The sequence below is a fragment of the Lytechinus variegatus genome, chromosome 1 (assembly GCF_018143015.1).
Source record: "Lytechinus variegatus isolate NC3 chromosome 1, Lvar_3.0, whole genome shotgun sequence".
NCBI lineage: Eukaryota > Metazoa > Echinodermata > Echinoidea > Temnopleuroida > Toxopneustidae > Lytechinus > Lytechinus variegatus.
In genome coordinates, this window is record NC_054740.1 from 74,122,530 (window position 1) to 74,137,833 (window position 15,304).

The 15,304-nt window shown below is 34.9% G+C and overlaps 1 protein-coding gene across 1 annotated transcript; it reads left to right on the forward strand.

Moving 5' to 3' along the window:
* Positions 1–422: 422 nt before the first annotated feature.
* LOC121406545 (dehydrogenase/reductase SDR family member 11-like) lies at positions 423–11,776 on the forward strand. Its single transcript, XM_041597556.1, has 7 exons — positions 423–672; positions 4,787–4,996; positions 7,255–7,349; positions 8,027–8,156; positions 8,881–8,970; positions 10,658–10,723; positions 11,395–11,776. Exons 1-7 carry the CDS (start codon positions 481–483, stop codon positions 11,431–11,433), a joined length of 822 nt encoding a protein of 273 aa, XP_041453490.1. The 5' UTR covers positions 423–480; the 3' UTR covers positions 11,434–11,776.
* The last annotated feature ends 3,528 nt before the right edge of the window (positions 11,777–15,304 follow it).

Sequence of the window (15,304 nt, forward strand, 5' to 3'; positions counted from 1 at the left end):
TTGTTTTCATTTATTTTGTCCAGAAGAATATTCTGTTTGTGATTCACAAGATGTGAATGTGACTCGCGAGCAGATATTGTTAATGTACGTTCTGGACTGATCGAAAAGGAACCTGTTAAGGATTGTTTGCAGTTACCCATGAAAACAATACATATTTCTACAATCAAAATAATGCAACGCGAAACACAAGATTATTTTTTTTATATTCTGATTAAGCACATTCTGAATAAAGAACTGCGTATCTCAATAAACACGTGATGTTTTTTTTTTTAGATTTAGACCTGGAATCTGGGCATTCTGAAAAATGGATCGACGCCCCTGAACAGTGGTCACAGCCCAATTGTTAAGGTGGCTATTCACAAATAAAATATACATCTACAGTGACCTCAGTGATTAGCGAACCGGTCGTCTATTTCATATTCACCTCGAATGATCACAAGCATCGATCATGTTGATCACGAGTCATGATCTAAAGGGTGTATGCACAATCGCTACTGGTATATTGTCATTTTATTCGAGTATCGAGTAAGAATCATGGGGTTAGAAAATTGGAGCGGTCGCTCAGCAGTTGTGACGGGGGCAGGATCTGGCTTTGGTGAGGCAATCACACGGTTACTGGCAAAAATTGGAATGAAAATTATTGCTGTAGATATTAACTTTGAAGTTGTCCAGGTAAGAATATAGCAACATTTGTATTCTTTTAAACCGAAACTGCCCTAATTAGTAGACTTGTTAAGAGGTTGAACGCTGCATTTTTTAGTACAAATGTCCCACTTGGCACAAATGTTCCTTGAGTCAAAAGAAAAAGATTCATCCAAAGAGACAAGCTGTATCTATGCAAATAAGCAAGTAATTTGCATAAATTTGCATATTATGTCGATATAGTAAAAACAAGTATTTCAGAATATATATTTAACCAGAACTGCCCTAAAATTGGAAATAAAGACTGAGGGTAAGACAGGGAAGAAAATTGTCATAAAATAATTGGGATACCTTGTTTATTATTACCTAATTTACATAAATTATGCAAATTATAATTTTAAAAAAGTATTTTTTTCATGAATCCTGAACTGTTAAAAAAAAAACAGCAACTAATACACAATGTCAACATTCTACATGAAAGAGAATATATTAGCGAAAACATCGATACGCTTCATGACAGTATCAGTGTCTTAATTTGCTTAGAAAGAGGGCAAATATGTCAAAATGTATGACGTGATATTGCACTAAAACGAGACCAAAACAACCTCTATGTCACAGTCACACTCACGAATCGGACAATAAAGCGATCAATGGTATGTCATTCGAGATAACACAATCTCAACACAATAGCTTCCATCTGCTTCTCGTATCGCTTTTGTTGGTGTGTCTGCCACACCGTAATCTATGATATATACGGGCAAAATGCACTTCGGTATCGGTAAAACACTATTAATTTTGTTTTATTTGTTTCTCTTGGAAAATTTACAGGAGACATTTCTTTGCAGTTTACTGTTTTTATGAAACTCTGGCACATGAATCATGACGAATGTATCCTACCTCAATCCATATTTTAACTTTATCAAAATATATATCTTTTGGAGACTCCGAAGTGGCAAAATTGCTTTCCCCTAGCATTCCCGCTACTTTACAAAACCAGTTTAACTTGTTTTTGTTTATTTAAGCCTACGCCCACGGGAGCCCTCCGAATTTATTCCATCCCCTCCCCGTATTTCGACTTTAAATTAAAAAAAATATCGTGTTTTAAAACCATCGGCAAGGGTAATTGCGTTATGTGGTATAATAAATCAACTGTTATATCTATATATTTATATTTACATTCATCATTATTGATATTATTATAATTATTATTAATATTACTATTATTGTTCTGCCGTTTGTAATAATTCTTTAGCACAGTAAAGGCTATTACCCAACAGGAGATTGTCTAGGATACCCTTTCCCTTTTTGGTTTCATGTATTAAAAAATAGTTTATTGTCTTTAGAACTCTTAAAAGATTACTTTTGCTTGTATTGATATCTTGGAATAGATTGAGGATAAATTACTCTACAACTGACATGTAGAAGAGCTGTGGTACGTTGAAGAACGGCCACACAGCCCCTTATTTATTCCACTCTGTTGAATTCAAATATTTTTAGAGCCCAATCGGAAGAAAGATGCATTTCTACTAAACATATAGAAGATGGTTATATATCTCATAAAATAAGTTCGTGTACGTGACGGTGGTCTGTCTAAGTTGCCCAACCGTTTATATTGTTTTGACAGTATATATTTAGAATATCGTCTAAATGAAGCCCTCATCTGGAAAAGGGCACTTATTAAAGACAGCATGTACATTATATAGAGGAGGCCCTGGTACTTGGAAGCGGGGGCTGAAGCTCGTTAAATTTCTTGGGACCAAAATTTTACATTAAACCTTTTTTGCTTTTCAAATTTTACTTGGATTAACTTGGATGTTGAGACGTAAAGCAATATGATTATGTGCCCCATCAAGAATTTACATCAAGAAATTTAACAAGCAAATAAACAAAAAGGATCGCACTAACACACGCAGCACCCCCCCCCCCTTCCGGAAGATCTTGCGAGGGCTTCAGCCCCCGCTTCTGAGTACCAGGGCCTCCTCTATATAATGTAGATGCTGCCTTTAATAAGTGCCCTTTTCCAGATGAGGGCTTCATTTAGACGAAATTCTAAATATATATTGTCAAAACAAAATAAAGGGTTTGGCAACTTCGACAGGCCTCCGTCATGTACATGTATATCGATTATGTTGTATTAATGTATTATATTAATCAATGAATTTTAACCTGGGGTTGCCATTTTTTTCACGCAATCTGCTTATGATGACAATCCTTCTGCAAATTGTAAATGTTAACTAAGTTGGTATGAGATCAGTTTTGTTTGTAATGATAATTTTAGTACACTTAGTTATGATTCATGCCAAATAAGTTCTCAATATACTATGTTATGGAAAATGTATTATATACGAATGGTGTGATTGCAGAAGAAAACAATAAAATCAAATGTACACGAATTTATTTTATGCGATATAAAACAATGCCTTCTATGTTTTTTTTTCAAGAGGAGAAAGTAAAGAGGCTTTACTGTGTGTAGTAGAAAATGTATCTTTCTTCCGAATGGGTTCTAAAATAATTTAGATTTAACATAGAGTGGAATCAATAGAGGGGTTTTAGTATTTTAGAGCTTACGTGTGACTTTTCTTCAATATACCATAGCTCTTCTACATGTTAATCTATTCCAAGATATCAATATAAAAAAGTAATCTTTTAAGAGTTCTAAAGAAAAACTATTTTTGAATACATTAAACCAAAACGGGAAAGGGTATCCTAAGCATGCTCCTGTTGGGTTATAGCTTTTACTGTGCTAGAGCATTATTACAAACTGCAGAACAATAATAATGATAATAACAACAATAATAATAATAATAATGATAATAATAATATTGATATACATAAATATGAAATATAGATATTACAGTTGCTTTATTATACCAAAAACGCAATTTGCCTTGCCGGTGGCTTTAAAACACGATATTTTTTTTTAATTTAGTGTCGAAATACAGAGAGGGGACGGGGTAAATTAGGAAGGATCCCGTGGACGTAGGCTTAAATAATAAAAAAAAAAACATGTTCACTGATGTCTCATACATCTCTCCTTTCCAAGTCGATAATACAAGTCAAACAGGTTTTGTGAAGTAGCGGGAATGCTGCGAAGGAATGCAGTTTTGCCACTTCGGGGTCTCCAAAAGATATATATTTCAACAAAGTTAAAATATGGATTGAGGTGGGGTACATTCGTCGTGATTCATGTGCCAGAGCTTCATTAAAGCAGTAATCTGCAAAGCAATGTCTCCTGTAAAATTTCCAAGAGAAACAAATTAGAAACAAATAAAACAAAATTAATAGTGTTTTACCGATACCGAAATGCATTTTGCCCGTATATATCATAGATTACGGTGTGGCAGACACACCAACAAAAGCGATACGAGAAGCCGATGGAAGCTATTGTGTTGAGATTGTGTATCTCGAATGACATACAATTGATCGCTTTATTGTCCGATTCGTGAGTGTGACTGTGACATAGAGGTTGTTTTGGTCTCGTTTTAGCGCAATATCACGTCATACATTTTGACATATTTGCCCTCTTTCTAAGCAAATTAAGACACTAATACTGTCATGAAGCATATCGATGTTTTCGCTAATATATTCTCTTTCATGTAGAATGTTGACATTGTGTATTAATTGCTGTTATTTATAAAACAGTTAAGGATTCATGAAAAAATACCTTGTTTTAAATTATAATTTGCATAATTTATGTAAATTAGGTAATAATAAACAAGGATATCTCGTTCATTTTATGTCAATTTTCTTCCCCTTTCTTACCCTAAGTCTTTATTTCCAATTTTAGGGCAGTTCTGGTTAAATATATATTCTTAAATACTTGTTTTCACTATATCGACCTAATATGCAAATTTATGCAAATTACTTGCTTATTTGCATAGATACAGCTTGTCTCTTTGGATGAATCCTTTTCTTTTGATTCAAGGAACATTTGTGCCAAGTGGAACATTTGTACTAAAAAATGCAGCGTTCACCCCTTTTTTTGCAGTTAACAAGTCTACTAAATTAGACGACAAAACGGCCAAAAGTTCTGAGTCTAGTAAGTGTAGAGAGGGAGTGGATGGATACACTAGAAAAGACCAGACTCGATTTGATTTTTAAAGGACTCTCTTCAGTTTTGTTTAAACATGTTTTCTTTAACCAGAAAGTAGCTGATTCCCTGAAAAATAGCGGCATGTCGGGGGAGATTCATACCATGAAGTGCGATGTCGCTGACGAGACCGCAGTCAAAAACATGTACGCCCAGGCTGCGAATAGGTTTGGTGGTGTTGATGTCAGTGTTCAGTGTGCTGGTCTCTCAAAGGCATCTCCCCTCCTTTCTGGTGATGCTAATGATTGGAGGATAATGCAAGAGGTAAGTTGTACAATGTTAAACATTTTGAATCCATATTTCTACAATATTAGCGCAGAGACTCCAAACTGATACTTTATTGACATTATGACAAAGGCCTACTGAATTAGCAAGTGGCATCAGAAACATAATCCCACTTTCTTAAATGCAGTCTAAAATTGAATAGTCCACTCTTTGCATTCTACATACGCAAATCTCTCACATCTTTCCTCATAGATACGACCTAAAGGTAGTCTATTACGAGAGTATGGATATAATAAATTATTTATTAATTGTGAAATTCCAACGAATTTTTACCTGAAGTTTAGATAATAATAATCTATCATAAAGTAAGAGGAAATATTATCTCCAGCACATTTGAGTAGGCGAAGTGGTGTAAATATACCAAAGGTAAATTGAGTCACTGTTGGCATTTACGAAATCAATGCCATCAGGATACTTGGGGTATATTTTCATGATTTATCCGCTTTAAACTACAATTAGATGCTTTTTCAACAGAACAATAAATTAATTCGGTGTATTACTGTATTCACAATTCGGTGCACCATCTATTGGCTGCAGCGGACAGGCCGGAATTAGCAATGCCTTATGGAAAATAGTCAACATCTCTTAATTGGGCGCTCTATACTAAAGTGCATGCAATGATAGCGCTGGTAAGGCCGACGCGGCTCGACCGGATATGCTGTTTGCAAGGGTCCGGGAGGTAGGAGAGATATTACGGTTTGGGGTGAGTGTCACATGTTTTTCATTTTTGAAGCATCAAAGTCACATTACAGTACTACTATAGCACTGTGCGCACTAGCGTACCTAACGGGGGGGTCTGAGAGCAGACTGATAAGAAAATGTTCGAATCGTCAGCAAAAAATATAAATGTTAGTAAATTTGAACTTTTTTAATGTCATTAATATATGTTATAAAAAGAAGAGGACCAAGTAAACTACCCTGTGGTACTCCACGTGTAATAGGAAGAGTACAAGAAATAACGTTATTGACTGACACAAATTGAGACCCGTTTGTTAGGTAGCTCCTGAATTACTCGAAGGCCTTCCCCCAATACCATAAAACGAAAGCTTATGAAGAAGTATTTCGTGGTTAATGGTATCGAAGGCCTTGGAGAAGTCCAGGAAAATACCAACAGCATGACAATCTTTATCTATGGAAGAAGTGATTTTATTAATAAAAGTCAGAATTGCATGCGAGGTGCTATGATTTTCGCGGAACCCAAATTGCGAGTTCGAAAAAGTATTGTATTAAAGAACGTTATTGTACGAGTATGTATAAGTTTTCAAGAATTTTAGATAACGAAGTTATCGGCCCCCCCCCCTTGAAAAATCGTGCCTATATACGTCCATGCCTACTACCCCCCCCTCCCCACCTTGCTGATCCCTGACGCCCCCCCCCCCCCTGACGAAATATGCCAGGTACGTCACTGACTGCGCGCGATGTCGACTCAGAAGCACTGATTTTGTGCATAATTTAGATCAGTGCCACCGATAGATGGCGCACCATATCGTGAATGTCGTGAATCTACCGAATTTTTTAAATGTGAATGATTTTGTTTTGTAAAGAATTTCTAGGGTTGCATCAGCTCTTATTATCATTTCTTGAAAAGTCACAAATTCTGAAAACTTGTCTACTTAATTTTCATGAAAGCAATCAATCGCAACAAGTTTTATTTTTCAAACTAAGAATTGAAAACAGTAGCCACTAATGTGTATCACGTCCCGTGGCACTTCCCTCATCCAAATTACTTGTTATAGGCCTATGTGTTATTGCCACCTTATTTGAAGTAATATTGTGGTATGTGATTCGTTTTCTAAAGACCCCTTAAATGTTCAACTCTTCCAACTTGTTTCTCCCTTTCTCAAACTGCCTCTAAAAAGTAAGTTAAGACTGAATGTTCATCATTTGCTCGTTTAATGTGACACAATAATATTGTATCCCCCTTCTTTTTACTAATGGTGGTATGTGCCACCATCACTCTCGTCGCCTCTTCATGAGACAAGATTCTTTACAATGCCGAAATTTCAGTCAAAAAAATTACGGTTCCTTAAGTCATTTTTTTTATTTATTTCGATGTGTTTTTAGTCGATGTTACTTTCTTCGTTCAAAATCATATAAATATCATCATGTAGAACCTCATTTAAACCCATAATCGCAATAATTATAGTTTAAACGTAATTTATTTTAATGCAGCCCACACCGAGAGCCCATAAACCAATGAAATTCTCCCTATTTCATGCCAATCATTATGTACACAGGTTAATGTTTTAGGAACCCTCTTCTGCTGTCGAGAGGCAGTCAACTTGATGAAGAAAAATGGGGTGGATGATGGCGTCCTAATTAATCTAGTCAGGTAACCAAGATAACACTGTAGAAATGTTTAGCAAAAGCTTGTTTACCTGTAGCTATCCCACCTACTAACCTTTTGTCTACTGCTATTTAGCCAATTTACAATTTTGTCTAATTTGTAGTTAAGGTATAATATTTTAATTTTGATTTGACAAAGTATAAAGTAAAAAGTAGAGGGAGTTGAAATTAGATTATCTGGAAATGAGAATAAATGACAATAGACTACTTAGCCCACGTGATGGTTCGACCAATTGATGGACACAATGGATGTTAGGCCATGCGCAAGTAGAGCAATTTAACAGTAATTCTGGTGGTAAACAGTCCTTTAATATTTGTTTATTTTATCATTAATCAATTTACAATTAGCTTCCATTTAAGGATGCCATTGCATTGAATTGTGATCGGCATGGTAATATAGTTACAGAGTAATCTACCATCTGAAATGAATAATTATGTTCCCAATAAGGATCACTGAGGATCACTATCACTCGCTTTAGATTGAAATGACTATAACATTTACAGCAAATGAAATGCAATTGATAATAGGTTTTCGCATTAAATGCCGTTTATTATAGTTTTCCTATTGAGGAAATCATGCTTTGAATTAACGAATTGTTAATGTTTCTAAAGTTGCTTTAATTTCAAGGGATTTGTTTGTGAAATACTTTTTTTTTCTTCTAGTCTAGCTGCACATAACTTGACGCCTATTAGTGACTTGCATTTCTATGGAGCGACGAAGGTGATGTTGAAGGCTATTCAAGAAGGCTTCAGACAAGAGCTGAGGGAAATCAATTCAAATATTAGAATATCGGTAATTTCATTTTTTTAACCCATCTGCGCTTGGGATTTTTTTTTTACATTTAGCCAAGATAAGGGAAGAACAAATTTTATTTGTGCAATTCGGACATCATGATTTAACAATAAGTATGGAGATTAAGAAAGTGCTCTTCTGACTGAAAAATGCATGATTAAAAATGGGTCAGTACTATGGGGGAAAGAAATATTAGGATGATATCTTTTCGCATAATACAGTGACGAAGACTCTAAATTATTTAAATACATTTTCAGTGTATGTATATATTTCAGGTAACTAGGCGAAGGACATTTTTAGGTTATTTTATTATGAAATAAATTATATTTATTCTCTTTTTGAAAATTATTCATTTTACATGTGTTTTTTTAAGTCAGCTCTGCAGGGGAGATTGCCAGAGGCGTTTCATTTGTGTTGTACTATAAGACCATTATGTTCAACGTTCTTTCTTAAATCAAATGACCAGTGTCGATTTCACCTGTCTCTGCCTGTTTGAATTTTTATGGTTTTAAAATATTGGCCTTTGAAGGTGACCTCCCTGCCATTTTTCACATCGTTAACTGTTTTCTAGATTTCCCCATTTCAGGCGCTTATCCGGGAATTTTGTACCCCGTTGGCCCGACCTAATTTTGGCGCCCTTGTGCCGACCCCCAAAGCCTCCCCCCCCCCCCCCCCGAATACGCGCGTGCATTTATTCAGCCATGCGATGTTCTTGTTTCACTAGGGTATATCACCAGGCCAAGGGAATACTGGATTTTATCCCAGTATGTTTGGTGGAGATGTGTCAAAATCTACTGTTCCTCTTCTACAGAAGGTAATGAGCCAATATATATTCCTATTGAATGAATAAATCATGAGGATGATGATAATTTTGCAATTATCATAATAATTTGAATTTAAGACGAGATTCGATAGAGGCTCGTGTTTTATTAAAGTATCACTCTTGTTTTTAAATACACTGATGTGAATGCCCCTGTTGGGGATGTCACTCAGAAATGTCAACCCAGTCGAAGCCATCATTCACAATCAAATGATCTTCTAGCTGAAATACGTGCAAAATCCAAGACTTTTGGAGTTAGAGCTTGCGTGAAAATGGCATCAAACATTGCAGATTAATAACCAGATCCGACCGAGATTTAGGAATGGGTCAGTACTGTGAACTGTACCAAAGTATTTGTTGAACTTTATTTTAAAAAAAGCGCAGTAGACAGTGAATACATTTTCCAATATAATTTAAATGTGGCTTTTTTCCGGCAATTAGAATTTAAATTTAAATATATTGCCCTCTCTCGGGAACACTTCAATAATTTTATTTAGAGTAGCCATTTGAGCATTTACTTTGCATTATTGTAATATTAGAAAGTTACTGACAATTCATATCCTAGAATTTTCAGTCCATTCCATGCTCGATAAGGTATGATATATATATATATAGAAGCAACACGCATATCTATTTTGATCGAAAACCTGGGGAGCGTTTCATGAAAGTTGTCAGCACTGACTAGTTAGCTTTCTCCGACAGTTACCATAGTAACAGTCAGAGACAAGTGCCTCACAGCCAATCAAAACCAAGACTTCACTGAAATTGTCAGCACTGACAATTTACTTAGTGCTGACAACTTTCATGAGACACCCCCAGAACGAATTAGAATATGATGAAAAATCAGTAACGCAGCCGATCGCGCAAGCCAGCGCAGTGTACTTATACTATGGTCACATTTGTTCTACGGCGGCCGTACGGCGAGTCGAAAACAGCCGTTTCAACATTTTTTGTCCAACTACATATAGGTGGTTTGAATCAAAATTGATAAAACGGCTGTTTTCGACTCGCCGTACGGCCGCCGTAGAACAAATGTGACCATGGTATTACTCGCATGAAAAATGATACTTTCATGTAAAAATGGGCATGTAAGTGATTTTTTACCATCAGATTACGTTTTTGCGTGAAGTGGATACGACCGTGGTAATTCAAACTCCGCATTTGTATTTGCACCAACACGTTCACATGTATTTTCAAAAAAAAAACTCGCCTACCACCCCCCTCTCTCTTTATCATTCCTTTTGTTTTTGTTTTTCTATTTTTATTTTGTGTTCCCCTTTCGCTTTGTTCTTTTTCTTTTCTTTTCTTTTTTAGTAGTAGTAGAAGTGGTAGTATAGCTGTACTAGTAGTAGGAGTAGTAGAAGAAGTATTAGTATAGTAGTAGAAGTAGTAGTAGTAGTAGTAGTAGTAGTATCATTAGTAGCAGTAGTATAGTAGTAGTAGTAGTAGTATAGTAGTAGTAGTAGCAGTAGTAGTAGTAGTAGTAGTAGTAGTAGTAGTAGTAGTAGTAGTAGTAGTATAGTAGCAGTAGTAGTAGTAGTAGTAGTAGAAGTAGTAGTAGTGGTAGTTTTAGCATGCAGCAATCATTGGAAATGATGATGACAAAATTAACATAATCAATTACGATTACAATTTTAATGATCATCCTAATGACGAACGTTTGTTTTTCTGTGTTTCATAGCAACTCGAGGCTGAAGATATTGCACATGTAGTTGAATACATTCTAAACACACCGAAGCATGTACAGGTATAGATATTCCTAACTGATTAAATTAAAGAAAAATGCATGAATATTGTGTCATTATCTGATTTAATAGCCAACACGTCACTTTCTTTTTCTAATAAAATATCCCGTGCCAAAATACTTTCCTCTAATCACGTCCACTGATCGGAATAGTCATAGCAAAATTAAAGTCAAAAGTATTTCAATATTCATTGAGTATCTTATGAGGACCAGTGCCGATCGCCCTATACTAAAGGGTTTTCAAGTCATGTAAGGACAGTGGAAGAAAAGAGAAGAAATTGAACAGGAGAATATAAAAAAAGAGACGTAATAGGCTGTGTCATTATATTACCCATGTTATTAAATATTAAAAGATACGATCGTATTGCCCACCCCCCCCCCCCCCCCCCGCCCCGAAGAAAGAAACGTGAGCAGAACCAAAAGAAACAATACTAACTACGATAAAGATGATTAATGACAATCATGATGACGATAAAGATCATTATTTTGAAAATTCAAGATGCCATGAATCTGTTTTAAATCCCTGTCAAATTTTAAGAGCTATTTGTTATTCAAAGTTTGTATTTGAAAACGATTCCCTTTACAATTACGTCGGTTTTTTTTTTCATTTTCGATCTGTAACTCTCCTGCCAACTGTCAAATGTATATTGTATTCTGTTTTCATTCCTTTCTAGATTCATGACGTTCTTCTGCGCCCGGTTGCACAGCCATAAAAGCACTATTCCATAATCCACTGTCATTTTATTTTTTTTTGTTTGCTAGTATATATCTTCATTCAAATAGTTGAACAAAACATACGTATAAAATATGTTTACATGTGTATTGATTCATAGCAAAGGACACTAAACAAGGATATAAAGTATATACTTTCCGTTAACATGTTTGACTGGAAACCGCCGTCGTGAGCGGTTAAGCTTGAAATCATGGCGGTTTTAGTATGTAATGTATAACCGAAGAGGTATATGCAAGACATGGTTATGAGTCTACTACTGGGGACCGTTTCATCAACATATTTGTCTGACAAGTTGGCAGATCTGACATCTTTCCTTGATTCTGATTAGCTGAAAAGCATAGTTCCTATGGTAACTGTCGGATAAACTGGGACTTGTCGGAAAAAAACGTCCGACAAGTCCTTTTATCCGGCCTTTTATGAAACGCTCCCCAGGTTACACACAAAAACAGGTTTACCCAATATTGGGTAAAATGGGAACATACATGTTGGTTGAAATAAAATTCTGAATTTTACGCAATGTTGAGTTGAAATGGCCCAATATGGGGTAAAAAAAGGATACACTTTGTAATTCCGAAGGTTCGTAATTCCGAAACACGTAAATTGACTATATACCTCGATGTTCGTTAATCCGAAAACGTAAAAGTGTTCGTAAATCCGAACATGTGTGGCGTTATTCCGAAGGTTCGATAATCCGAAAACGAAACAAGGTTCGATGTTCCGAAGGCTCGTTAGTCCGAAGACGATTAAGGTTCATTAATCATTACGTTTTCGGATTAAAGAACCTTCGGAATTACGAACGTCATTTCGTTTTCTGACTTACGAACCTTCGGAATTACGAACCCCACTTTGTTTTCGGACTAACGAACCTTCGGAAATACGAACCTCATTTTGTTTTCGGACTTTCGAACATTCGGAATTACGAACCTTCGGAATAACGAAGCTTCAGAAGCTTCCCTTTCTACCAAATATTTGGTAAAATTTTACTTAGTGCTTTTAAAGTGTATCATTCTTTGATTGATTCTCTACTTGGGCTCTGGTTTAGAATCTTGTATTGTTTTATTTGTTTTTGTGTGTGGGCTGTGGGGAGGGTGTGTGTGCGTGTGGGATATCATATAAGGGAAATGTTTAGTTTCAATCTTACTTTTCTTTAATCATTCAATCGGGTATTACTTTGTTTTGTTGGTTTTATATTATTGTGTATATTATGGTTACGGAATTGCTTAAAAACAACCTGTCGGCTGAAACCAGGTTTCTTTATCTATTTTACATGCAGTATTCAAATGAATAAGTAAACCAACAAACGTTATCAACATGGTTTTCTAATAGTGTTTCTTCACAAAGTCATTATTCATTGATTCATCAAAAAAATACAAGGATGATCAATTTTACCAACTAAACAGATTTTGAATAAAAAAGATTAAGATTTTTCTTTCGAAAATTGATTCATCTCCGAAACTTTTTTAAGGTATTTTACTGCAAGATGAAATAGACACACTGTAAAAAATGAAGTGCTAATTTAGCACTTACGGTGCTTATTTTCTAGTTTAAATTTGAACTAAAAATCAGCATTCGTAGTGCAGTCTCTATGCAAGCACCCCAAGTGTTAAAATTAGCACTTTCATTTTTTTACAGTGCAGCAATGATTTGGATTGATACACCAGAAATACTCTCTAAGAAACTGCACAGAAAAAGTGTGAAACAGAGAAGAGTTGGTATATTTTCGGGAAATTACACTATGGTTAAAGGGATGGTCCGGGCTGAAAATATTTATACCTTAATACATAGAGTAGAATTCACTGAGCAAAATGCCGAAAATTTCATCAAAATCGGATAACAAATAATAAAGTTATTGGAGTTTAAATTTTAGCAACATTTTGTGATAACAGTCGTCATGAATATTCATTAGGTGGGCTGATGATGTCACATCTCCACTTTCCGTTTTCTTAATTTATTACATAAAATCATTTTTTTTTCATTGTTTCATACTTGTGTGAATAATATGTCTTGCTTATAATGAAATAAGTTTCAGCAATAAATATCTAATGCACTAAATCAGTTGTCAATCCAATTTTTATAGTTCTTGGAGGAAAAAAATTGAATAAACCTAATTTCATATGATAAAATGTAAAAGAACAAGTGGAGATTTGACATTCTCAGCCCACCTTATGAATATTCATGACGACTGTTTTCACAAAATATTGCTAAACTTTAAACTTCAATAACTTTATTATTTGTTATCCGATTTTTATGAAATTTTCGGCACTTTGCTCAGTGAATATTATTCTTTTTATTAAGCTGTACATACTTTCAAGTCGGACCATCCCCTTAAATTAATGAAGGGATATAAGGAGTATTTGACAGACTAACACCAGCCATTTTATGAATATTTAATGAAAAAATGTCAGTTATTTATCAACAGTATCTGATTGTGTTCATTATAAGCCTGGAATTAAAGTATCTAGGTGTTAAAGTCTTTTGTTGTTAGTCTGCCGTATGATATCTCATGCTGATACATATTCCATATAGATTATTTGATTAATAACTAATATAGATCATCAGCTGGAAAAATAAGTGTTAAATTCAATGCAATTCACTTCAGTTGATTCATTTTCAATTCCGATAAAAATAGATAAATGAATAGAGTATATAATTTTACAGGGCACGAGGATGGTCCAATGGTTCTACTTTATTCAGAAATCTATAAATATTTCATGTTTTATATCATATTGCGCACTATTTGACTTAAGAATGAATAAGAATATTATGCTTGCTGGGGTTGTCTCGCATAATCTTGCAAGCGACCAGAATGTGACAAACTAACCGGGTGATTCAACAAAAGGCAGTGATATACGGTACATACTGTAGTTATCGTTTGATTCAAAGAATGATACACCTCTGCTTTCAAAGACAATGTTCGACATATCCCTTGTCCATAGTCGCTATTTTCTCTGTAATTTCGAATTTATTTTAGATAATACTTCTTCCAAGTATTTAAATAAAGTTCGTCGTTTCATCATCATGATCATAGCTGTTTGCTCTTGCTGTCTTCTTTTTACATTGCATCGTCTGAATTATTAACAGCCACACACGTAAAAATAATCTATACCAGAGTAACCTAAGTCATTATGTCTAATGACATGCCATCGGTCAGTTTGGAGTCGGTTACGTTGGTGTTACTGCAGCGTATGGATTGTCTTTGTTGTAATAATATTATTCTGTTTCGCAGTGTTCTATAGGACAGTTGTTTGGCAAGTGATATGGGTCAACTATCCTTTTTGATGTGTAATTCAATTTATTCGTAGCAATTTTCTGTATCGGAACAAATTAATGAGAGAAAGGGCATATAGCTCTGGGGAACCTTGAATTAAGCTACGCCTACCATTGTTCTCTTCATCCATTTCTTTCACAGAATATTGAAATAAAAGAGTTGCCAAAGCTGTTGTACATGTATAATTTCACACACAAATACACATACATATATATATATATGACAAAATATAAAGTTCATTCTGAAAAGTATAGGACAAACCTACAGATCTATACAGTAGAAAGGACATACATTATCATGATTATTTCATTGAATATATCTATACTTTTTTTCTTCACTGTATATATTTTTTTCTGCCTGCAATCATGAAATCATGATCCTGATAAACTGATCTTAGCAGAGGGGTAAAAAAAAATTCCAGCATGAAAACGGCATGAATTAGGATTGAAAAATAGTTTATTCAAGTTTTTGTTGCCCCCCCCCCTCCTTCAAATACTTGATATATCAAAATCTCTTTAATACGAACGGTTATAAACCGTCTGATAATATCATCAGATTTGTGCTCCTGTCAGCATTTTATAGC